Source organism: Arachis hypogaea, chromosome 15, assembly GCF_003086295.3.
Source record: "Arachis hypogaea cultivar Tifrunner chromosome 15, arahy.Tifrunner.gnm2.J5K5, whole genome shotgun sequence".
Taxonomy (NCBI): domain Eukaryota; kingdom Viridiplantae; phylum Streptophyta; class Magnoliopsida; order Fabales; family Fabaceae; genus Arachis; species Arachis hypogaea.
The window spans coordinates 2,211,674-2,236,877 of record NC_092050.1 but is presented as its reverse complement, the minus strand read 5'-3'; the positions used below and the strand labels follow the sequence as shown (position 1 = coordinate 2,236,877).

Sequence of the window (25,204 nt, the reverse complement as noted above, 5' to 3'; positions counted from 1 at the left end):
TTCTAAGATATCTTCCAACACATGCGCAGCATCGGAAAGCTTCTTCAGCCAGTCCTTCATGGCATGGCTTGTAAATTGCTCCTCTGCAGCATCTTGGAACAATGCACGGATTGCCTCAAGATTATCAGACAGCTCTTGGATCTGTGAGTCAACACCCGAAAGTGCTGCTATCTCGTTGTTGACAAAAGTGTTCAAGTTTCCAATGAGAATTCCAAGCAAAGCATCGGTTGCCATTTGCAGAGTACAAATCAAAGTTTAGATACTAGTTTGGTATGATTTGATTGCAGGTGTGTTGTTGTATGCTAGAATATGAAACTCAGTTGTAGCATTTTTCTAATTCTTTCTAGTTTTGAACTTTTGAAAACGTGCAAGCCAGCTAGGACACTACTTCCAATATGCAACTTTGATATTACTCAATTAATCAAGTACTAGTTAGAGACTAAATTACTCAGTTTTTTAATCAGAGTTCTTGGAACTACTCCCTTGCAAACATGTGAATACTTTGCAGAATCTAGGAGCCTAGGACACTAATTTCAATATTTTCCGATTCCAAGCTTACTTTTCAAACAACCAGCCAATGAGTTTTCATTGTTTCAATAAATCACCAAAAGGATATTATAATAGTATTAGGTTTGTACTTTTTTAGACAAATATATGGTACACACATGTCCTTAAATTTGGGTTGTTGGGAGAAGACTCTTATCTCCTATGCAACCTACTTTAAAAATGGTCTCATACATTGTCTTATCTAACAGTAAAGAAGCGAGAATGTACTTAAGAGGAATGTTTAAACTTGCAGCATTACTTGAAAAAAGATTTTTGTGCATGGCTTCTAAGAGGGCACGCAATGCAATGTGAGGAACGAGTTATATTTCTCTTCTTAAAGGAGTAAAACAAAAACAAGAAATAGAAAAAAGTAAAGTTTTTGTATTTTAATGATTTCATCAACAAAATTTGTGTGTGTGTGTGTGTGTTTTTTTTTTTTTTTTGAGAAAACTCATAGTGTGTGTGTTTGGAAACTTTGAAGAGATGAAATTGAATTGAATTTTTGAGAAAATTGATGGAATAGAATATAGTCCCCCTTCCATCAAAAGATTGGAAGTTTTTATGAACAACTTTGAAGTTCAATTTTGCCTGATCATAGAAAAGAATGGAAACACAAGCCTTATGATAGCAAAGAATATTTTGCCATGACTAAAAATGGAAGAGAGACAATATTTGAGCAAAGTAATGTGAAGAATATACCAAAGAAAAAATGAATACTTACATAAAGAAGCCCAGAGAAACCCCAAGATTGTGCTAATGTTGCTGCTTTCAATCTCAAATAGTGAACAATAGCTTGAAATATATTGGTGTGAAAATTTAGATCTTTAGTTTTATTTTGCGGGAATAGAAGATTGTGCAGAGGCTGGTAATAGATATAATTGGGGTTGCTGATTGAAAACAAATGCACAGCTAAGCCATGATTGGCTTTTGAATCCACAATAAAAATATTCAGTGTTTTTAGATGTTTCAACTCCCCCATTTTCGGAGGCATTGATACTAATGACCAACATCCTTCAATTATGAGATGTCTGAGATCTTTCATCTTTGCCAAGTGTTTGGGCAGACAAGTAAGATAGCGACAATATTCTAGCTTTAGAATTTGCAATTTCTGCAGCTTAGAAACACATTTTGGCAACATTGTAATGTAACTATCATAAATATTCAACTACCTCAGATGCGAGAGAGTTGAGAAGATGTTGTACGCAATGTTTAGTATAAATACTGGGTTAATTTAGTGATCGGATGTGTTACTATACAGATTTTGTTTATGATAACTTGTAGATGAAGTGGATGATAGATGTATGGCATGAAATGTTATGTACTTGCAACAATATTTAGGCACATAACAATCACAAAGCATTGTCACTTTTCTTGGTCCTTAGAAACATTGTTTGCATTCTTTCTCTTAAACCCTTGTTTTCAGTCAATGCTGCATCATTGCAATTTTGGTTTTACATAAATTATACATATCTGATTGTTTTGGTTTTCAGTGCTCAATACACTGCTCAAGCTTTAAAGTTTCGAGGCCAAATGTCATAGGCCAAAATGAGCCATCACTGACGCTCAAAGAAATAGTCTCCTAACAAGCTTGACAGATTCGAATACAAAATAAATAAGAAGATAACAAATATTTTTGCTAAATTTACGGTTCTAGAAAGAATAATTATATATTTTTATCAAATAAAAATAAAATAAATAAATATAGATGAATTCTGCCCGTGACATATAGAGCAGATGACGTCTAATAACTCAACAAAGAATAGATACTCATTGTAGATCATTACTCTTGAATAGAAAGGTTCACATAATCAAATATTGATTTCGGAGAAATATTTTTAGAAAAACGAAATGAGTTTTGTAATTCAATGACTAGACAGTATATCTATAATTCACATAAGACCACGTAAACATTATTATAAGATAATTTTAGTTAAAATAATAAATTATATAAATAAAAAAGTTCTCATACAGAAATCAAATTAAAAGTCTACACTTGGATGGCTCCACTTCTATGGGTAACCTTTTCTTCTTGTGTGTCCTAACGAAATAACAGATTTAATGTGTGGCCTATACGTTAGGTTAGCAACATCCCTGCTAGCTGAAGTTTGAGTCAGTTGCATCTAAGTTAACGTCTTAACCGTCGTTAACTACGATTTTTTAATCCGAACCTCCCAAATCAATTCAAAACATATAATTTTAAATACAATAAATATTTAATCTTTCAAATATACAAGGTATCTAATCAAATTAAATCAGATAATAAATTTTTATCAAAAATCTTTTTAAATCATAAGTACATATTTCACAATTTCAAAATAAGTGAATGCTAACAAATACTTCAATGCTTCAAAAGTATATATTCAAGTAAATCAAATATTCTAAAATATTATAAAAGTTTTATCAAATATATTATATTTAGTCTTATGTAAAATTTTTAAGCTATAAACTTTATAAAAATAATTATTCAACTATAATAAATCAATTATTTTAATCAAATCAAAATTTTTTAATAATAATTTTATAAATATAATTAAAAACTTAGAATAGCATAAACTAAAAGGTTAACTATCTATCTATTTTTAATATATAAGAGTAGATGAATAAGTTTACCCATATTATTTTTAAGACATCTTGCTCTTTCTACTAATACCATGTCAATAACATTACTCATTTGGTAAAATTTTAGAATCAACCACTAAATTTTTGTCAAATCAACTATTATTTTCAAATAAAAAAAATATACAAAAGAAACTAAAAAATACATTAAATTCATATCCCTATATTTATTATATATTATCGTTATAAACAATATAATAAATTTATAACCACTAAATTTTTGCCAAATCAACTATTATTTTCAAATTAACAAAAAAAATATAGAAAAAAACTATAAAAGACATCGAAGGAGTTAAGATGCTCCCACTTGTTTTGGAATTAACGATTTCATGCAGCCCCAATTTGAAGTTGCCAGTCCTTCAATCTGTGGGGGTTCTTGTAATTGAAGGATTGGAGTCAAGCTGTGGTGATGATGGCATGGGAACAGAGACATGCATTTTGCGGTAAATCAATTCATTTCAGTTCCTTTGTTCCTTTCTTTATCACTGCTCAATTTGTGTTTTTTCTAATCGCCTCTCAAATAATTGATCACTTCTTGCTTGCAGAATACTCGTTCTCGATCTCTAAAATTTGAGTTTGACCAAATTGTTGAAGATCTCTGAATCAAAAGTGCACATGTAGATGTAGCAAGCAACGAAGCATCAGATGATTAGCATCACAACCGTGTACTATATATCTCTCCATTCTCTCTCTATTTTTAATACATTTTGTGCCACTTATATTTCTTACATCATTTGTTCCCTTTTTACATGGTTTTATAAAACAAAATTACATGTTTTTATTGTGTATTTGTTTTCAACTAGCAACTACATTCAGCATTCATCTATTATCTAGTATATTCCTCGCATTACTTCGTTCAAATAATGTGTCTCTTCCTTTTTAAACAAATCAAAATATTCTTTACTAATGATAAAGTTTGTGTTTCCACACGCATATAACCCTCTTTACTATGACCAATTATGGCAAAATTGAACTTCAACGTTGTTCATAAAACTTGCATCCATTTTAGCATGATACTCTTTGGCTTATTCTACAACCTGAAAATTCTATGTTCAATCATACTGAGAAATCTCTTCATTTTTTTTTTCATTGAAGCTGAGGTTGCAGCGTAGGCATGAGTCCATGCAATCACACTTGAAGAAAGTAGTTTCCGCTTCTATCAAGATTCCCAAGTTGCTTGAACTTTCATATTCAAGTTCACATATTTGAAGAAGTGTTTTGCTGTTAGTTTTGCATTGAAGTACCACCTTCTCATATTCTGCCCCTCAAGCAAAGTGGCTCTGGTGTGTGTTTTCCATTGACCTTATTAGACAACATACTACGTTGGAACTTTAGCTAATTTCATATTCGTTTAACTAATACTCATGAAATAAAGAATACATTATATTTTGTAATCATTTGTAGTGAATATTGTCTTTGGTAGTATACTAAATTGAGGTAATAGGAAGGAAGGGAAATGCGGGAATGTAAAGAATTAGGCTTAGATGGCACAACAAGAAGAGATAAAATGGCAAATAGCTTTGAGGGGTCACTTTGTTCTCTCTTTTAATTTATAAAAAATAATAAATAGATATGATCTGATAGCTCCAAAGAATTTGTCTTTTCTGTTAATTTGAGACTGATGAGAATGGTCATGGGGGCCAGGACTTATGGAGGTTTGGAGTTGGAAAGCAAGGAGGATGATATTGTAAATTAATTTAAACATAATTTAATAATTACATGTGTTAATTTTATAATAAACCATTCCGATCTTTGATTACAAGAATTAATGGCAAAGATGAAAATTGCATGTAACACACAAACATGGTAGGAGCATGTAAGAATTCACCTCTAATCATATATGTATATATGCATACTCACATGGAAGACTTATGTTTACCAAGGTCTGCTTAAAAATACTAAAAAATTGTCACAACCACCCACCAAATGCCTCTGTTCTTGAAACGTAGGCCTACCCCAATCATTTTTTTATTCTTCTAATTTGTTTTCTAGTGGCTGGTTCTTTGGGAGTAATGAGCACGAGATTCCAAAACTATGTTAAAGTGATTCAAATTGCAATTTGTGAACTTGCATGTTCGACGCATTCACATTCTCCCACAAACACAGTTTAATAATAGTAGATCTATATACCTTCCTCTTACTGCAACACCAAACCAGTGTCATAATATAGTCAACTTGCATGTGCATAGCATTCAGTCCAATATCTGAGCTTTCATTCGTTCTAGCTTTTCAAATGGCTGAATCTCTACTTCAAATGGTGATTGAAAACTTGCAAGCTTTTGTTCAGGACGAGCTTGCAACTCTTTGGGGCGTCCACTCTCAGATTCAAGAGCTGTCAGGGAACCTTGCTGCAATCCATGCAGTGGTCCAAGATGCTGAAGAGAAGCAGATCAGAGAGCGTGCTGTGAAGCTTTGGCTGCAGAAGCTTTCAGATGCAGCACACGTGCTTGATGATATCTTAGATGAATGTTCAATAGAGTCCAATCGTCTACACAGTGAGCAGTGCTTAACTCGTCTTGATCCTGTGACAATTATGTTTCGTCGAGACATCGGTAAGAGGATGAAAGAGATGGTTGACAGGTTTCGTCAAATTGATGAAGAAAGGAGAAGGTTTGAATTGCGTGGAAGAGTTCCAGAGAGGCAACAAGAAGATGAAGCATGGCGCCAGACATGTTCTGGTATCACTGAGCACAACATCTATGGAAGGGAGCAAGACACAGAAAATATTCTGGAGTTTCTTTCAAGGAGTGCTGATAGCAGTAACGACCTCTCTGTTTATCCAATTGTTGGCATGGGTGGCCTTGGAAAAACAACACTTGTCCGATGGGTTTACAACGACAAGAAGGTAATTGAACATTTCCATATGAGAATTTGGGTTTGTGTTTCCACTGAATTCAATACCATGAGAATTCTAGAGTCCATTGTGGAATCTACAAGTGGACATAACCCGAACCTATCTACTTTAGAAGCACTGAAAAACAAAGTTCAAGAAATACTGCTAGGCAAAAGGTATTTACTTGTTCTAGACGATATGTGGAGCACAGACAAATGGGAGGACTTGAAGTCTGTTTTGCTTTGCGGAGGTGGAACAAAAGGTGCTGCAGTTTTGGTTACTACCCGAGTTGAGAGTGTTGCATCTGTCATGGGAACATGCCCTGCTCATCGCTTGTCACCATTATCCGAGGATGACAATTGGTTATTGTTCAAATACCATGCATTTGGATCAGACAAAGTGGAGCGCACAGAGCTTGTGGCAATAGGCAAGGAGATTGTAAAGAAATGTGGTGGTTCCCCTCTTGCATCTAAAGCACTTGGAAGCCTTTTGCGCAATAAAAAGGAGGAAATACAGTGGGTGAATGTATTGGAAAGTAAGTTTTGGGACATACTTGAGGATGATGCTATTATTGTACGTGCTTTGAAAATCAGCTACTTCAATTTGAAGTTGTCATTAAGACAATGCTTTGCTTTTTGTGCCATTTTCCCCGAAGATTTTCGAATGGAAAAGGAGCAACTTATTCATCTTTGGATTGCCAATGGCTTGATCAAATCCAAAGGGAGGTTGGAGATTGAGGATGTTGGTAATGAGGCTTGGGAGGAATTATGTCAGAGGTCATTTTTCCAAGAAGTTGAGATTGATGAATTGGGAAGAACTACATTCAAGATGCATGATTTATTTCATGAACTTGCCCAATCTATAATGGGAGAAGAGTGCAGAGTTTATGATGAGTCTGCAAGCTTGACCAATTTGTCTACAAGGGTCCACCATGTCACTTGTTTAAAACCAGAGGCGGAGGTAAACATGGATCCCTTCAAGAAAGCTGAGTCCTTGAGGAGTATGATTAATCTTCTTCCATTAGATGATCACAATCTTTGTGGTTTGCCACCATTCAATTCTCTCCGTGCACTACGTACGAATGCTTCTCAACTCTCAGCACTGAAGAGTTTAACGCATTTGAGGTACCTAAATCTGCGTAGGAGCGGTATCACAACACTGCCTGAATGTGTTTCGAGGTTACAAAAATTGCAGATTCTGAAGTTAGAAGACTGTCTAAATCTTTCTTGTTTGCCCAAACACTTAACACAATTGAAGGATCTTAGACATCTCCTAATTGAAGAGTGTCATTCATTAGTAGAGATGCCTCCGAATATCGGCGAGTTGAAATGTTTGAGAACATTGAATCTTTTTATTGTGGATAAAAAGGAAGGGCATGGGTTATCAGAGTTGCGTGATTTACAGCTTGGAGGCAAACTACGCATCAAGGGGCTTGAAAATGTCTTAAATGAGGGTGATGCTAGAGATGCTAATTTGAGTGCTAAGAAGAAGTTGGAAAACTTATACCTGTCATGGGACTCCTCTGATTCAAGGCGTGTTGCCAATGCTGAGAGAATACTTGAAGCCCTTGAGCCTCCCTCCAATCTCAAGAGTTTTGGGATGAATGGTTACAGCGGAGTAGAGTTGCCTAGCTGGATGCAAAATACTTCAATTCTTTCCAGCTTAGTTATGGTGATACTCTATGATTGCAAGAACTGCAAGCACCTTCCTCCGCTGGGTAAATTACCACATTTAACTGTTCTTTATGTATCTGGAATGAAAGATGTGAAGTACATTGATGATGACTCTTATGATGGCGTGAATCAGAAGGCTTTTAAGTCGTTGAAGTACCTGACCTTATTGAAGCTGCCAAACTTGGAAGGGATGTTACGAGATGAAAGAGTAGAAATGCTTCCAGTTCTTTCTAAATTAAAGGTCTCGTGTGTCCCTAAGATTAAGTTGCCACTCCTTCCATCTCTAGAGTACATTTGGATTGAAGGAACAGGGTCAGACTCTGATCATAGTGATAGTGAAGGTATGGCTTCCATCCTAGAGGCTATTGGGCAGAATATGCAGCATGTCAAGACCCTCCGCATTTCAGGCTTCCCTAAACTCAAGGCATTACCCCATGAATTAAGCAGCCTCAGCTCGCTACAAAAGTTAGAAATTTATGGTGGTGATGAACTTGAATCGTTTTCGGAGAATGTGTTGCAAGGTCTGTGTTCTCTCCAAAGTTTGAAAATTCATTCGTGTAAGAAGCTCAGATCCTTGTCTGAAGGTATGGGACATCTAACTCGTCTGGAGAGCCTTGATATCATGATTTGTCCAAAGCTGGTGACTCTACCGAGTAGCATGAATAAATTAGGTTCGCTTCGTCGAGTTTACATCTATTCTTGTGATACATTGCCAGAAGGCTTACAACATGTGCCTTCCCTCCAAAGTTTGGAAGTATATAAATCAAATTCAATTCCCCAGTGGTTGGGGGAAATAACTTCTCTTCAAAAGTTAGAACTCTCCTGTGTGAGGTTAAGGTCACTGCCCAGTAGCTTCCGAAACCTGAGAAACTTGCGTGAGCTATCTATTTATGGGTGCCATAAGGAGCTGCAGAAGCGATGCACCAGAGTAACAGGACAGGATTGGCAAGCCATTGCTCACATCCCACAATTCAAACTGGTTCCCATTCATGAAGAAACATTTTCTGGTATAAATTCATCCCTTTATTCTTTTTTTACCATTAACTAGAGTGAGACCGCGCAATGCGCGGAGAGGTAAATTATTTATACTATATAGTATATTTTAATAAATGTTATGTTAAAAATATTTTAGAGAACATATTATAAATAGATTTTGAATTTATTTATTTTTAAAAAAGACATATATTATTTATATTAGAGTTATACAAAACTGCATTTTCATTTTTTTTTCATTTTTTGATTTGTATTAATGGCTACACTTTGTCTTTTCTTGCGATTTTTTTGTTTGTAAATAATTAAAAAAATAAATGAATGAGAATGGAAAATACATAAAAATGTTATATTAAATTTAAGGAATTTTTGACAATTAGTATGAGAGATTGAGAAATAAAGAGTAGTAAGAGTCTTAATATGTATAAGTTGTAGAATTTGAATATTTGTAACTGAAATTTTTTATAATTATTATTATTATGACACTTTTAATGTATGTTTATTGCATTTAATTAATACTTGATATTTCAATTAAATAATAATAGATAAGAGTTTTTTGTTTTAATTTTTTTAAATATTTTACTAAATAGTGATTGGTTGATTTTATTTTTTGCCAAGTCATTAGAATTGCTGATATGGCATCATTAACGAAAAAAAGATAGCTTAAACTCATTGTGGAGAGAGTTGGTATCAGCTTTTATATATTATAAATAGATAAATTTATGTTGGTGTGAATTAGTATCTCGCCTCTCATAACTATAACTTGATCAATGTACGTAGATAAAATCAGATCTAAATGGAGATCGTGGCAGCTAAGAAGAGACCAACGTCGTCATCGTTTTGCTAAAGATGATACATTTGACTATCTGGTTTCAAGGCTCTTTTGTTGGTACAAAATGTGAAAATGGATGATGATTGAACCCAGATCATGAGGTCAGAAACATTGGATGGAATGGTTAGCATTGAATTCCATCGCTCTCTCACACTCTGTAAAACTGTAAATAGAACTCCAGATAGATATTAGTACTCTTATCTGTTGCATTTTTATCATCCTGTTATTAATGTGATCAAATTCCATTTTGTTTTTGTTTTGTTTTAAATCAATCAACTCTTATGACGGATATATGATTTTTTGACATCAACAGGAATACAGGATGATATCCTTTTTGCCAGAAATATGTTGAATCAACAGCCGCTTCCATTTAGGCAAAGCTCAAGAGATGATTTATGGATGGTGTTTGGGTAAGAGATTTTTAACTGATGTATGTGTAAGATATATTAGAGTCAATATTCAGTTTCAGTAGCAATGACTTCAAATTTGTAATACGATGATGTTGTTCTTCTTTGGCCTTTTTAAGATGCATTGTTATTTTTTTGAACGAACAGTTTTATCTTTTATCTTGATTACCAAAAAATCACATAAAATAAATGTCATAGACCACAAATTAGAAGTCTTGTATAATGAAGTTAGAAATTCATATGGTTTGAGAATCCAAAGCCATTGATATTTGCTAAGAGGAACATGAATGAGTTCAGCAATCAGATATTTATAGTGGCTAAAGAGATAAGACCATAAATTAGAAGTCTAGAAAGATGTATTAGAAGGGACCCACCCAATTATTTTATGAACCACGAAGGATGAAGAAGCTTTGATATTGTGTTTGAAAATGAGTGATATTTTAAATTGGTCTTTAAATTAGTTTTTGATTTAGAATATTAGACAAATTATTCTTTATTAAAATAAGTAGATAATTTAGTTCCACATATTTAAAATTTTCAAATAATCTATGCCCCCATAGCTTCTGTAACTGCCATTAATGGTAGTAGTTTGATGTCCAATTTGGGATATATAATGTTCCATTTATTTGAAGAATTATCGTTGTTGTGTTTCATACATTCTTCAAGGTTAAGAATATCTATTTAGACAATGATTATGAGAAATATTACTTTGGTAATAGCCACAAAGCTCTACAAGAAATATCTCATAACGAACAGATCGAGTTGAAATGCACAATTAATCATCCGAGTGGTAATGTTGTTGCTTTCATTCTCAAATTACTTAACAGGATGTGAGGGATGTGAGCAATGTATGGCCAATCCTCTCAAATGCGTTAAACTCAAAGTTTATCTTAATTTTGTTGTGTAATATCCAGGATAATTCACGTGAAGAAATCAAAGTTTTAAATCTCACAGGAAGCATATGATATGCTATGTTTTACATGAATTCGAATACTTTACAAGAGAATAACACAATACTAATACTGAGTGTTACTTACTATACAGATTTTGTTCATGATAACTTGTAGATGAAGTGGATGATAGATGTATGGCATGAAATGTTATGTGCTTGCAACAATATTTAGGCACATAATAATCACAAAGGATTGTCACTTTTCTTGGTCCTTAGAAACGTTGTTTGCATTCTTTCTCATAAACCCTTGTTTTCGGTCAATTCTGCAACATTGCAATTTTGGTTTTACATAAATTATAGATATCTGATTACAGTTTTGGTTTTCAGTGCTCAAATACACTGCTCAAGCTTTAAAGTTCCTATATATTGAAGGCCAAATCTATTCACATGCAATATAATTTGCCAAATAAGACTTTGTTCAACTAAGCTCAGTTTGCTTAAAATCCTTGTAACTATTTTGATTATAGCAATAATGAAACTAACACATAAAAGATCTAAGCCGTGTTAAATATTGTTGCAGCCACCATCACTGTCAGCATCCTAATACCCCAATTTGTAATTGAAAAAGGGTTAGTTGGAGGTTTCCCTGCAATTCAGCTATGTGAAACTTTTTTTAACCACAAATCCACAATAAGCCATCTGAAAATAGTATATATAGAAATAGAATCCAGTTTGAATCAATATACTATGATGGTACATAGTCTTTTTTCCATCAAATAAAGTGTATAAAAATAACTGTCCAATACAGTTTCCATTACAAACTAATGTAGTATCACTCATGAATAATTAACAAATAGGTCAACATATTCAGAATATAAAATTCTAAAACACAATGTTAAGTCAAAAGACATTAGCAAAAACACAGCAGAGCCAAGTTTTATTGAGGGGGAGATATACGAGTTGGTTGGTGCTTCCGTGCAATTAAAAGCAAATGGTTTCTTCCAATATGTGTGATTGTATGTATGCATGCATATACTGCCACCTTATCCTGAACTGAAAAAAGAAGAGAAAAAGCCTCACTGTGGCTGAACAGAAAATATTCATGTTACAGAATGAAGCAAAAGTAAGTTTCTGCTTACACATAAATTATGAAGGTCGCGAGTGAGCTTGGTACTGTGTTCCTCCCAAATTAATGAGCTAAACCTGTGATATCTGAGTACTAATCTTGCTTCTGCTCATGGAGATCTTCAACCATTTCGTCAAATGTAGTAAAATCTGGATGTATTGATATGTCTGGCTTCCTCGTATTCCATTTGAATTTGGCTATTTCTGTCAAGTATTTCAAACATGAGTACAAGAACGTAGGGTCATGGAACTTGGGACACATTAAGCAGTGGCAAAAGAAAAGAAAACAAGAGGAGTTGAATTTACCCCAACTAGAATGTGACCCGCGCGATGCGCAGGATGGTAAATTAATAATAATATATAATAAATACTAAAAATTATTATGTTTTGTAGAATTAAATAAAATATGTATAAACTAAAAATAAATTTAAATGGTATTTTATTTAAAAGAAATAGTAGTACAAAGTATTTGGATGTTGGAATTGATTTTTGTATTTGGTTTAATTGATGGAATTGGTCTTCTTATGTGTCACTCGTCCTCTTTTTTTTTATTGGTTGTTATTAGAGTTGTTGCTTTCTTCTTTCTGTCATAGGTTGTTATAAAGGCATGTTCTTTATAAATTGGTGAGTTGTGTGCACTTTCTTTTATGTTGTTTGCTCTCTCTTTGCATGTATGGTCTTCTTCTGAAAATGTGTCTTGAATTTGTATCGTTTTTTTTTCCTCAACCTCTTGATAGGTATATGATCTTCGTCTGATGATATTGGTGTTGGTGAAGTTGGTTCCTATAATTAATGAATAATATAAATTAGAAATAAATGAATTAATTTTTGAGAGACTTATTAGTTATGAAATATCCATAAATCAGCTGTGTGAATTCTTCAATTTCTGGATTGATATAGATTTTTGTACTTGAAGTTGTGCTAACCTAATAATCACCTAATATTATAATATAATAGGTTATATAAAATAAGATTGTGTTGTATTGTGTCAATTAATGTATTATATAAAATATAATTCTTTGAACTAAAAAAAATAATAAATTAAAATTTTTTGAAAAAGATCATACCTTTATATTCACTAACCAATGTTGATGTGAGTGCAATAATTTTTTGGCCCTTGATTTGTGTTGTAATTTCTTTATTTATCTGATTTGAGAGATTTCTCCACAACGTGACTTTCAACATGATGTTCCTAAAATTAATAGTATTTTGTTAATAACTATATATCTGAATGAAAAATGAATTGGTTGTATATTTTTTTACTCTTTGAGTATCAATTCCATTCTTCGTATTTTTGTGGGTTTTCCTTTAACATCTACTTGTTCTTCTTTTCCTATTGCATGCAGTTTTTCAATGACATCTACAATAAAATAAAAAGAACAAAAATGTGTTGATTTTTTTTAATAAATTATTTTTAATAAAAATAATTGAAATAATATAAAATAAAATTACCTGTTAAAATTTGTCTTTGACCCACTCTGTCAGATAATGTCTCAAGTGATGCAAATTCAAAATAGTGTTGGAGAATGTTCAAAACTGAATCTTTGATTTCTTTCACAATAGTTATTAAAAAATTTGTTTTCATAGTACCTTTAATTGCTCTATACAAATCATTTGCATCTTCTATTTTCAAATTTTTGATAGTATAGACTTTTTCTTCTTCTAACAAATGTTTGAATTTGTTTATCATATTTTTCTTCACAATTACATGAAGAGGTGTTCCCTCTAGTGTTAGTAAATCATTGTTAACAATTAGTTAAAAAAATAATTGCGTTTATTTTTTTAAATTATTAGAAAAGGAACAATGATTATCAAATTGAGAGAAGTTTAACTTTAACGATATTAAAATACAATTATATATAAAGTATTATAAAATAATATTAAAAGTATAAAAAACAAAAATAATTAAAGCATTTTTTAAATTCAATTTAAAAACAAAATAAATTTGTTTATTTTGTACCTTTTCATCTAATATAATCATTTCTAAGAAAAGAGGCTCCTCTTTATTTTTTGGTGTTAATGTTTTCCATAGACGAACCACGCGAACGTATGTTTTGTTATATTGTCCAATGAATGATGCTCCATTTAGTAAGTTTGAGATGTTGTATAGTTTGGAAAGAAATTTCTTATGGTAAATTTGATGTTATTTTAAAGAATAGTGATTAGAGACTTATATAAGTAGTTAAAATAGTATATAATTTAAATATTTGTAACGTAAAATTTATTATGATTAATAATATTATTATGACATTTATTATATGGATATTTATTACATTTAATGATTGAGTTTATAGAAATTAATAAATTAATTATTGGTGTTATAAAATTATTATATTGTTTATAACGGTAAAATATAATAAATATAAGAATATAGATTTAATATCTTTATAGGTTACAAACTTAATTTCAAAATTTATAATTTAAAAAGACTTGGTTGAAGAATATTTGTATATTATATGAATTTAATCAAAAACTTCTAGATTTATGTGGACTTAATAGAAAACTTTTAGGCTATTTGCAAATGTTTAAGTTTTAGGAAATTTTAGAATACTTCACCTACATGAATGAAATACACCCGATGCTTGGTGTGACTATATCATACTCTTTTTGTATTGTAGAGATCCAAAGTTGAGACCTATGTTCGCTGAAATAATGGCAGTAGTGAAGTAATATGCAATAATAATGATATAAATTTTTAATGAGTTAATTTACATAAATTACAAAATTAATTATTAGTATAATAAATTTATTGTATTATGATGGTTTTAGTGGCTAAGAGAAGGGGGGTTGAATCTTAGCCCCTTTTTGCTTGCTTAAAACTGACTGGACTTAGAGGAGACTTTTCTGTTTTATCTCGTCCTTAGCTGTAATGACCAAAAAAAAAAAAAAAGAAGGAAAGGAAAGCACGTGGGGGGCACATGCCCCCACTTAAATTTTCTTTTCCTATTTCCCCTCCCCTCCTTCGAAGACCCGTCCCCCTTTCTTTCTTTCACTTTCTTTTATTTCCTTCCAACAAAACCTAAAACCTTCTCTTCTTCTTCTCTTCTCATTCAACTCTTCCATCTTCTCATCTCTTCTTGCAATTTCACACCATTATCAAACTCATCTTCATCATCTTACCTTTCTTTCTTTTTCTACTCTATCTCTATTTATTCAAAATCTCATTTTCTCAAAACCCCAAATCATGGAATGTCAACTTAATGAGTGAAAGAAGCATTCAACTTTGAGTTCCAATTATTATTGAGGTTTCAAGGTAACTCTTTGACTCAATAATTAGCCATATCCCCAATTTTGTCATCTCTATATTTATGGGTATATATAAATCCGAATTTAGGGTTATTAGAATTAGGAAATTTGGGACTTTTGGTCAAGATGAGTTAGATTATGTTAATTGACAATGTTAGTAGCTCACAAACATCATTATTGTCATATTTTTAGAGTTGTAGAGTTATTGGACATCATTTGGTAGCTCATTGGCGCGCTCAGAGTTGCTTCCGGTTCTTTGAAATCAAGTTGTGAGTGGATATTATATCTATAATTGTTTTTAAATATATTATTATCAATATTTTGTTGAATCATTAATTTTGGAGTCTGAAGATATTTTACTATTGTGATTTTTGAATTTTTGGAATGAATAATGATTCGTGAAACTCACAATTTTATAAAAATACACACGAGATGATATTTATATATTTTGTAAAGTATACATGTTTTTTTTATTTGACTTTACTAAATTTTAATTAAATTTTAGTATGCATTCTTATATATATATATTTTTGATTTAATATGAAAGAATTAGTAATATGTTATAATTATTAGAGATTTGTTATAAATGATTTGGTTTGGATTGGTTTGGGAGACTCTGACTAGAAAACCGTAGTTAACGGCGGTTATGACGTTAACTTAGATGCATCTAACTCAGACCTCAGCTAGCAGGGGCGTTGTTAGCCCAACGTGTAGGCCACACGTTGGATCTGTTATACCGTACGGGCACACTAGAGGAAAGGGCTACCCTTAGAGGTGGAGCCGCCCTAAGTGTGTAATATTTGATTTGATTTGACTTCTGGAATGAGAACTCCCATTTCAGTTCATCCGCTTAACTACCTATCTTTTTGTTTGCATAATTAATTAATATAAATTTCTCATTTCTGAAAGGAAATATAATTTTCAAGGTAAACTCTGTATTGTCTCGTGTGGGTTATAGATGTAATGTTTGCTCACTGAGTTGTAAAACTCACCCTATTATATTCCCATGTTTTTCAGATACAGGAGTCATTCCCGGTTTCATTCCACCTGCCCCTCAGTAGATCTTAGACATTTTGGTGAGCCCTTCTTCTTTCCAAGGGCTAAGTAATTATGTAATGGAACCTTTGCTCAAAAAAATTTAGATTATGTCAATGCTCCATATGTCACAGGCAGGATCCTCGTGTGGGTTATGTTATTTTGAATCTTGAACTGTTTAGGTAGTGATTATGATTTGGTTATGTAAGACTTATGGTTTTAACTATATACTCTAGTTATCAACTTGATATATATATATATGATGCGCATTTTGGATATATTTGGTTGTGGATATAATTTGGAGTATGTTGTTGTTGTTGTCTTGGAAATGGAGGTTTATTATTAATACAGGGAGTTAATATTTATGTTGGTAAAGTCCTAGAAACAGAGGAGATTCTGTCTGTTTTTTTGAGAATTTGATCGTTTGGCTTGCTGAGGGACTTGTCCCTTGAGCGCCAGTCATGGCTTGGTTCGGGTCATGACAAAGTGGTATCAGAGCTTTAGGTTTTCCTGTGTAATATGGAGCAAGTGTCCTTTAGTAAGATCACAATTGTGCAAATGGAAGCCGGCCCATTTTCACAAAGTGTGATGTTACTAGAGGCCTATAGGAAGTTGTCATCAATCCTTTTTCTCATGATTCCTTCTGTCTGTCCTATTCTCTTTGAATTCCATATACATATGTCGTTGGTGACCCAATTGCTTTATTTACTCGATAGGTGGAAGATGCCACCTAAGAAAAGACGTGGTGGAGCTGTTAATGCTCCTGATACTGCTGAATCCAATAGGGCAGTTTCTCCGCCACTTGGAGCGCTTCGACAAAGGCCAAGGAGCCAAAGGATAGCTGATAGGCGCGAAGGAGAGAACCCCGCAGTAAGAGAGGCTCAACCGGACTTAGCGACTGAATTAAGGGGAATGAATCAAACCCTTAATGCGGTATTACAGGCCCTAACAAATCAAAATAGGGGCGGAGCAGGCATTCCTAGTATGCCAAATCCTCAGCCTCATAGAGTTCATCAATTGTTTGGGGATCAAGAGCCACCAATTGAGAAGTATTTAAAGTTGAATTCGTCCACTTTCAATGGAGATTCATTGGATGAAGATCCACAACAATATCTAGAGGACGCAAAGAAAGCTATTCGAGCTCTCAAGTGCACCAAGGAATGGGCTGTTGAGTTAGTATCCTACAACTTGCGTGGTTCGGCAAGATATTGGTATGAGTCTCTTCTTGAGAGCAAAGAAGCAACCGGACTTCCTCCTCCTTCTTGGGAAGAGTTCACTGAAGAGTTTCTCGCTCGATTTTATCCAGCTAACAAGCAAGCAGAAGATGCAATTGCCTTTGAAAGATTAAGGCAAGAAAACATGACAGTGACTGAGTATGCTAAGGAGTTTACTAGACTTTCTAAGAGTGCTCCGTACTTGGTGAATTCAGAAGAGATGAAAGTTCGTCGTTTCGTTCGTGGATTGGCAGAACCTATGTTCACTACTCTTATGCCTGAAGTCGGACGCATGTCTTTTAAGGATGTCCTAAACTCTGCTTATGGAATTGAAGCTGGGATAGCAGAGAGAAATGCTTTTAAGGATGTTGGTAAGAAGCCTAAGATGAAGGGACAATTTTCTGGTGGAGCTAGTTCAGGAGGATTTCAGTCTCATCATGGTCAGACTAATCAGCAAGGTTATTCGGGGTATCGAGCTCGTCCTCAATCATCTTTCGGTGGGGTTGCTTCTTCTGGATCTGTTCCTATGAGTGTTTCAAGTCCAAGACCTTTTGTTTGGGGCACCCCTCAATCTAGCGGACATGGTTCTAATCAGACAAGACCAACTAAATCTTACTGCCAGCAATGTGGGATCTACCATTCCGGTATATGTTTCAAGGCTACTGGTGCATGTTTTGGTTGTGGTCAATCTGGTCATCTTAGGAGGGATTGTCCAAATCCTAGAGGAGGCTTTGCTCCAAGTGTTGCACGTCCTACAACACCAATGCCATCATCTTCAGCTATGTCTATTGGAAATTCTTCTGGTCCTAGTGGCAGAGGAGCTGGTGGCAGGGGTCAGGCTTATAACAGAGGAGGGAGCCAAAGAGGAAGAGGTCAGGCACGTGTGTATGCTTTGACACGTCAAGATGCTCAAGCTTCTAATGCTGTGGTGGCAGGTACTTTACAAGTTTGTTCTTTAGATGCTCGAGTGTTATTTGATACGGGTTCTCATTATTCATATGTATCTCCACATCTTGCATCTCGTTTCGATAAACAACCTGAACTGTTATCCCACCCATTTCATGTTGGCACTCCACTTGGAGTCTCCACGGTGGTTCGAGTCGTGTTTCGGTCTTGTATTGTTAGAATTAATGCGGTTGAGACCTTAGCTGATTTGATCCTTTTAGAACCAATGGAAGATATTGATGTCATCTTAGGCATGGATTGGTTAGCAGCTTGTCATGCTGATGTGGGCTGTTATTCCAAAATTGTGATGTTTGACATACCGGGTATCTCACCTTTTGTTTTTAAGGGTGATGACTGTCCCACTTTAGCTAGCATCATCTCATCTATGAGTGCTATGCAATTGATGGATAAGGGGAACCAAGGATTTCTGGCAGTTGTTAGAGATGTTGATGCCGAAGTGCCTAGTCTTGATCAGGTTCCTAAAGTTAGAGAATTTCCTGACGTGTTCCCTAATGAGCTACCAGGGATGCCACCTGACCGCGAAGTTGAGTTTTCTATAGAATTAGCTCCGGGAGTCCAACCTGTGTCCATTCCTCCCTATCGTATGGCTCCAAATGAGTTACGAGAATTAAAAGTTCAATTGGAAGATATGCTAGAGAAAGGATTCATTCGTCCTAGCACTTCTCCGTGGGGAGCTCCTGTTCTATTCGTAAAGAAGAAGGATGGAACGATGCGACTATGTGTGGATTATCGTCAGCTCAATAAGATAACTGTTCGCAACAAGTATCCATTGCCAAGGATTGATGATTTGTTTGATCAACTTCAAGGAGCTACCTGTTTCTCAAAAATCGACCTGCGTTCAGGGTACCATCAATTGAAGATAAAAGAGGAAGACATTCCAAAAACTGCTTTTCGTACTCGCTATGGGCACTATGAGTTCTTAGTAATGTCCTTTGGTCTGACGAATGCGCCTGCAGCTTTCATGGACTTAATGAATCGAGTCTTCAAACCTTTCTTAGATCGCTTTGTTATCGTCTTCATCGATGATATCTTGGTGTATTCGAAAAGTGCTACGGAGCATGAGTATCATTTGAGGATTGTGTTACAAACCTTAAGGGATCACAAGCTCTATGCTAAGTTTTCTAAATGTGAGTTTTGGCTTGATCAAGTGACATTCTTGGGGCATGTGGTATCAAAAGATGGAATCATGGTGGATCCAAAGAAGGTTGAAGCCGTTCAAAAGTGGCCAAGGCCTACTACAGTGACAGAAATTCGTAGCTTTCTAGGGTTGGCCGGCTACTATCGGCGATTCATCAAGGACTTCTCGAGAATTTCTGCACCATTAACCAAGTTAACTCAGAAGAATGTAAAGTTTCAATGGTCAGAAGCTTGTGAGGAAAGTTTCCAGACACTTAAGGCTTGTCTAACCTCAACACCAGTTCTTGTTTTACCTTCTGGGTCTGGGGGATTCTCAGTCTTTTGCGATGCATCTCGGATTGGACTTGGTTGTGTATTAATGCAGCATGGCCGCGTTATTGCCTATGCTTCGCGACAACTCAAGAAGCATGAGCAGAATTATCCAACTCATGACCTGGAGATGGCAGCGGTCGTCTTTGCTTTAAAGATTTGGAGACATTACCTTTATGGTGAGACCTGTGAGATCTATACGGATCACAAGAGTTTGAAGTATATATTCCAACAAAAGGATTTAAATTTAAGGCAACGGAGATGGATGGAGTTGCTAAAAGATTATGATTGTACCATTTTGTATCATCCTGGAAAGGCAAATGTTGTAGCAGATGCCCTCAGTAGGAAATCTATGGGTAGCTTGGCCCATATCACTCTTGGAAGGAGACCAATTGTTGAAGAAGTCCATCAATTGGAGGCCAGTGGAATTCAATTTGATCTTGGAGAATCAGGAGTTTTCTTAGCACATGTTCGAACCCAATCTTCCCTGATAGAACAGATCAAGGTTGCACAAAGTGATGATCCGAAACTAAGAAAGCTTATGGAAGATGTTCGCAATGGGAGGAACTCAGACTTTTCTCTTGATCAAGATGTTTTGTGTTGTGGTCAACGCTTATGTGTGCCAGATAACCCCAACTTGAAGAAAGCTATTTTGGAGGAGGCTCACAATTCTAAGTATACCGTTCATCCAGGCTCCAATAAGATGTATCAAGATTTGAAACAATTGTTTTGGTGGGAAGGCATGAAGAAAGACATAGGAGTTTTTGTTTCTCATTGCTTAACTTGCCAACAAGTTAAAGCTGAACATCAAAGACCTGCTGGGTTATTACAACAGATTGAGATACCTGAATGGAAGTGGGAAAGGATTACAATGGATTTTGTAACAGGTTTACCTCGTAGTTTTAAAGGTTTTGATTCAATTTGGGTAATTGTGGATAGAATGACGAAGTCAGCTCGCTTTCTTCCGGTGAAAACAACTTTCAGTGCAGCTCGGTATGCTCAACTTTATGTTGATGAGATAGTTAAGCTACATGGAATTCCAGTGTCCATTATTTCAGATCGCGGGCCGCAGTTCACCTCTCATTTTTGGAAATCTTTTCAAAAAGCGTTAGGAACCCGTCTAGATCTTAGCACAGCTTTTCACCCTCAAACCGATGGGCAATCAGAGAGGACGATCCAGATATTGGAAGACATGTTAAGGTGTTGTGTTCTAGATTTTGGTGGGAATTGGGACAGCTATCTACCTTTGATCGAGTTCTCTTATAATAATAGTTATCAAGCCAGCATTCAAATGGCACCATTTGAGGCTCTTTATGGGAGAAGATGCAGGTCGCCTATTGGGTGGTTTGAGGTTGGTGATGTTAAGCTTTTAGGGCCAAATTTGGTACAAGATGCGGTTGAGAAGGTTCGCATAATAAGAGAACGTTTATTAGCAGCTCAGAGTAGGTAGAAGGCTTATGTTGATAACAGAAGGCGTAACTTAGAGTTTTTAGTGGGTGATCATGTATTTCTGAGAGTGTCGCCTATGAAAGGAGTGATGAGGTTTGGGAAAAGAGGCAAGCTTAGTCCTCGATACATTGGTCCATTTGAGATACTGGACAGAATAGGTGCAGTTGCTTACCGCTTGGCATTGCCGCCTGAGTTGTCTATGATTTATCCGGTCTTTCATGTATCAATGTTGCGCAAATACCTTCCCGACCCATCTCATGTGCTTGCACCACAAGCCATAGAGCTACAGGAGGATTTATCATTTGAAGAGGAACCAGTGGCTATAGTTGATCGCCAGGTAAAGAAACTACGTTCTAAAGAGATAGCGTCTGTGAAGGTTGTTTGGAAGAATCATTCGGTAGAAGAAGCAACTTGGGAAGTAGAGGACGCTATGCGCGACAAATATCCGTATTTGTTTGAGTCCGAAGGTAACTATCACACTTATCACCATATATGAATTCGAAATTCGGGGACCGAATTTCTTAAGGGGGAGAGAATGTAATGACCGAAAAAAAAAAAAGAAGGAAAGGAAAGCACGTGGGGGGCACATGCCCCCACTTAAATTTTCTTTCCCTATTTCCCCTCCCCTCCTTCGAAGACCCGTCCCCCTTTCTTTCTTTCACTTTCTTTTATTTCCTTCCAACAAAACCTAAAACCTTCTCTTCTTCTTCTCTTCTCATTCAACTCTTCCATCTTCTCATCTCTTCTTGCAATTTCACACCATTATCAAACTCATCTTCATCATCTTACCTTTCTTTCTTTTTCTACTCTATCTCTATTTATTCAAAATCTCATTTTCTCAAAACCCCAAATCATGGAATGTCAACTTAATGAGTGAAAGAAGCATTCAACTTTGAGTTCCAATTATTATTGAGGTTTCAAGGTAACTCTTTGACTCAATAATTAGCCATATCCCCAATTTTGTCATCTCTATATTTATGGGTATATATAAATCCGAATTTAGGGTTATTAGAATTAGGAAATTTGGGACTTTTGGTCAAGATGAGTTAGATTATGTTAATTGACAATGTTAGTAGCTCACAAACATCATTATTGTCATATTTTTAGAGTTGTAGAGTTATTGGACATCATTTGGTAGCTCATTGGCGCGCTCAGAGTTGCTTCCGGTTCTTTGAAATCAAGTTGTGAGTGGATATTATATCTATAATTGTTTTTAAATATATTATTATCAATATTTTGTTGAATCATTAATTTTGGAGTCTGAAGATATTTTACTATTGTGATTTTTGAATTTTTGGAATGAATAATGATTCGTGAAACTCACAATTTTATAAAAATACACACGAGATGATATTTATATATTTTGTAAAGTATACATGTTTTTTTTATTTGACTTTACTAAATTTTAATTAAATTTTAGTATGCATTCTTATATATATATTTTTGATTTAATATGAAAGAATTAGTAATATGTTATAATTATTAGAGATTTGTTATAAATGATTTGGTTTGGATTGGTTTGGGAGACTCTGACTAGAAAACCGTAGTTAACGGCGGTTATGACGTTAACTTAGATGCATCTAACTCAGACCTCAGCTAGCAGGGGCGTTGCTAGCCCAACGTGTAGGCCACACATTGGATCTGTTATACCGTACGGGCACACTAGAGGAAAGGGCTACCCTTAGAGGTGGAGCCGCCCTAAGTGTGTAATATTTGATTTGATTTGACTTCTGGAATGAGAACTCCCATTTCAGTTCATCCGCTTAACTACCTATCTTTTTGTTTGCATAATTAATTAATATAAATTTCTCATTTCTGAAAGGAAATATAATTTTCAAGGTAAACTCTATATTGTCTCGTGTGGGTTATAGATGTAATGTTTGCTCACTGAGTTGTAAAACTCACCCTATTATATTCCCATGTTTTTCAGATACAGGAGTCATTCCCGGTTTCATTCCACCTGCCCCTCAGTAGATCTTAGACATTTTGGTGAGCCCTTCTTCTTTCCAAGGGCTAAGTAATTATGTAATGGAACCTTTGCTCAAAAAAATTTAGATTATGTCAATGCTCCATATGTCACAGGCAGGATCCTCGTGTGGGTTATGTTATTTTGAATCTTGAACTGTTTAGGTAGTGATTATGATTTGGTTATGTAAGACTTATGGTTTTAACTATATACTCTAGTTATCAACTTGATATATATATATATGATGCGCATTTTGGATATATTTGGTTGTGGATATAATTTGGAGTATGTTGTTGTTGTTGTCTTGGAAATGGAGGTTTATTATTAATACAGGGAGTTAATATTTATGTTGGTAAAGTCCTAGAAACAGAGGAGATTCTATCTGTTTTTTTGAGAATTTGATCGTTTGGCTTGCTGAGGGACTTGTCCCTTGAGCGCCAGTCATGGCTTGGTTCGGGTCATGACATTAGCCACGAGACATTTTCATTTTGTCTCGTCACTTGACACGAGACAATTTTGATTCTTCATCTGAACAGTAAAAACAGAATTGAAGAAGGAAGAAGGAAAGAAGATTACACCCAGATATATCCTGGTTCAGCTGCTAAGTGCAGTGCAGCCTACATCCAGTCTCCATCACAACAATGATGGAATTTCACTATAATCATCCAGATTACAACTTGTAAAGTGCTAACCCAACTTACAAGGGGATTCTCACAGAATCATGATACACAACAAAGATGTACAAAGGAACTCTAAGACATCAATGGCTTTTATTTTAATTTTGCACTCTCTGCCTTTTTCCGCTCTATGGCTTTTTCTTACAAACCTCACTGTTTGCCTTTTTCCATGAGACTCAAGACATGACAAAATTAAACAGAAAAAAATACAAAATAGAAAACTTTGAAGGAGAAGAGAACTGCTAGCTTAGGTAGCTCTGAGAACTCTGTGCCTTGCACTCTCAAATCTTACTCCTTGAATCAAACCATGACTGTTCACCTCTTTTATAGAGAAGTGAAGCCTTCACAGTTGAAAACACAAACCCGAGCTCAGCCTCCTTTCCTTCAACAAAAACCGGTTCGGCCACACAGAGAGAAGAGGTAACTCATGCAAAAACCAACATGCAAATACCTCTAGTCCTTCCTTGTTCATCACTCTTCATCAATCCGAGCGCTCCATCCTTGGCTTCCTCTCCAAGATGGATTTCTGGCCCTTGATGCTTCATGATGATGATGACTTCTTCTGCTTCAATCTCTGCCTTCAACCATCACTTCGCCACTCTAGCTACTCCCTGTGGTGGTTGATCAGAAACGAAGACAAGTCACGCCTCCAAGATCTTTCTGCTGGCCGAATCTTCTTCTTTCTTTTTGGGTATGGAGGATCCGAGATTGCCTCACCAAATCTTGCCATATTTGGTGATAATCTCAGCCACAGCATACTTTTCTTTTTCTTTCATGCCATCAACTCGATGATCTTCAGCTTTGCTTTTCTTTCCTTTTGGTAGCTCCAAGTAGCTTCCATGGCTTCCTGTGTATTAACCGAAGAAAGAAGGAAAGAGATGAGAGAGAAGAGAGAAGTTTGAACTCAAACTAATGGGTAATAATGAAATGAAATTAAAAATCCCACTTCCCTAGCTTAGAGTGGCGTGTATCATCATTGCAGCCATCCAATCAATCTTCTCTTTCTTTTTTATGTTTCCAATGCATTAATTAAGTTTGAAATCCTTCAAAATAATGAAGTGGAATCCGTTGGAAGCATTTAGTTACTTCATTTGCTTCATGGATTCGAATAAAGCATGGAAACATTCATCAACCTTGGGCTTGGTAGCTATAGGTTTTAAATTGGCCCAAAATCATTTTCCTTTTCGGATCATAGCATATATAGAACACATTGGGCTATTGAAATTTTGGCCCACTAAAAGCATTTGCTTTCCTGGTAATTTTGGATCAAGCATTGAACACATAAGAAAGC

The 25,204-nt window shown here is 35.0% G+C and overlaps 1 protein-coding gene across 4 annotated transcripts; it reads left to right on the top strand.

The window, feature by feature from the left end:
- Positions 1–3,466: 3,466 nt before the first annotated feature.
- LOC112746945 (disease resistance protein RGA2-like) lies at positions 3,467–10,103 on the top strand. Of its 4 annotated transcripts, none has more exons than XR_011872674.1 (6): positions 3,467–3,605; positions 3,708–3,827; positions 4,258–4,445; positions 5,450–8,675; positions 9,439–9,613; positions 9,804–10,103. XR_011872674.1 is itself a non-coding variant. In XM_072217455.1 (6 exons), the coding sequence occupies exons 4-5, from the start codon at positions 5,696–5,698 to the stop codon at positions 9,558–9,560; spliced, it is 3,102 nt and encodes a 1,033-aa protein (XP_072073556.1). In that variant the 5' UTR covers positions 3,467–3,605; positions 3,708–3,827; positions 4,258–4,445; positions 5,450–5,695; the 3' UTR covers positions 9,561–9,591; positions 9,804–10,103. The 4 variants fall into 4 exon arrangements, 2 of the variants coding, with proteins under 2 accessions (XP_072073556.1, XP_029148895.1); XM_072217455.1 differs by having other exon boundaries at positions 9,439–9,591; XM_029293062.2 differs by lacking the exons at positions 3,467–3,605; positions 3,708–3,827; positions 4,258–4,445 and having other exon boundaries at positions 5,133–8,675; positions 9,439–9,591.
- Positions 10,104–25,204: the final 15,101 nt, after the last annotated feature.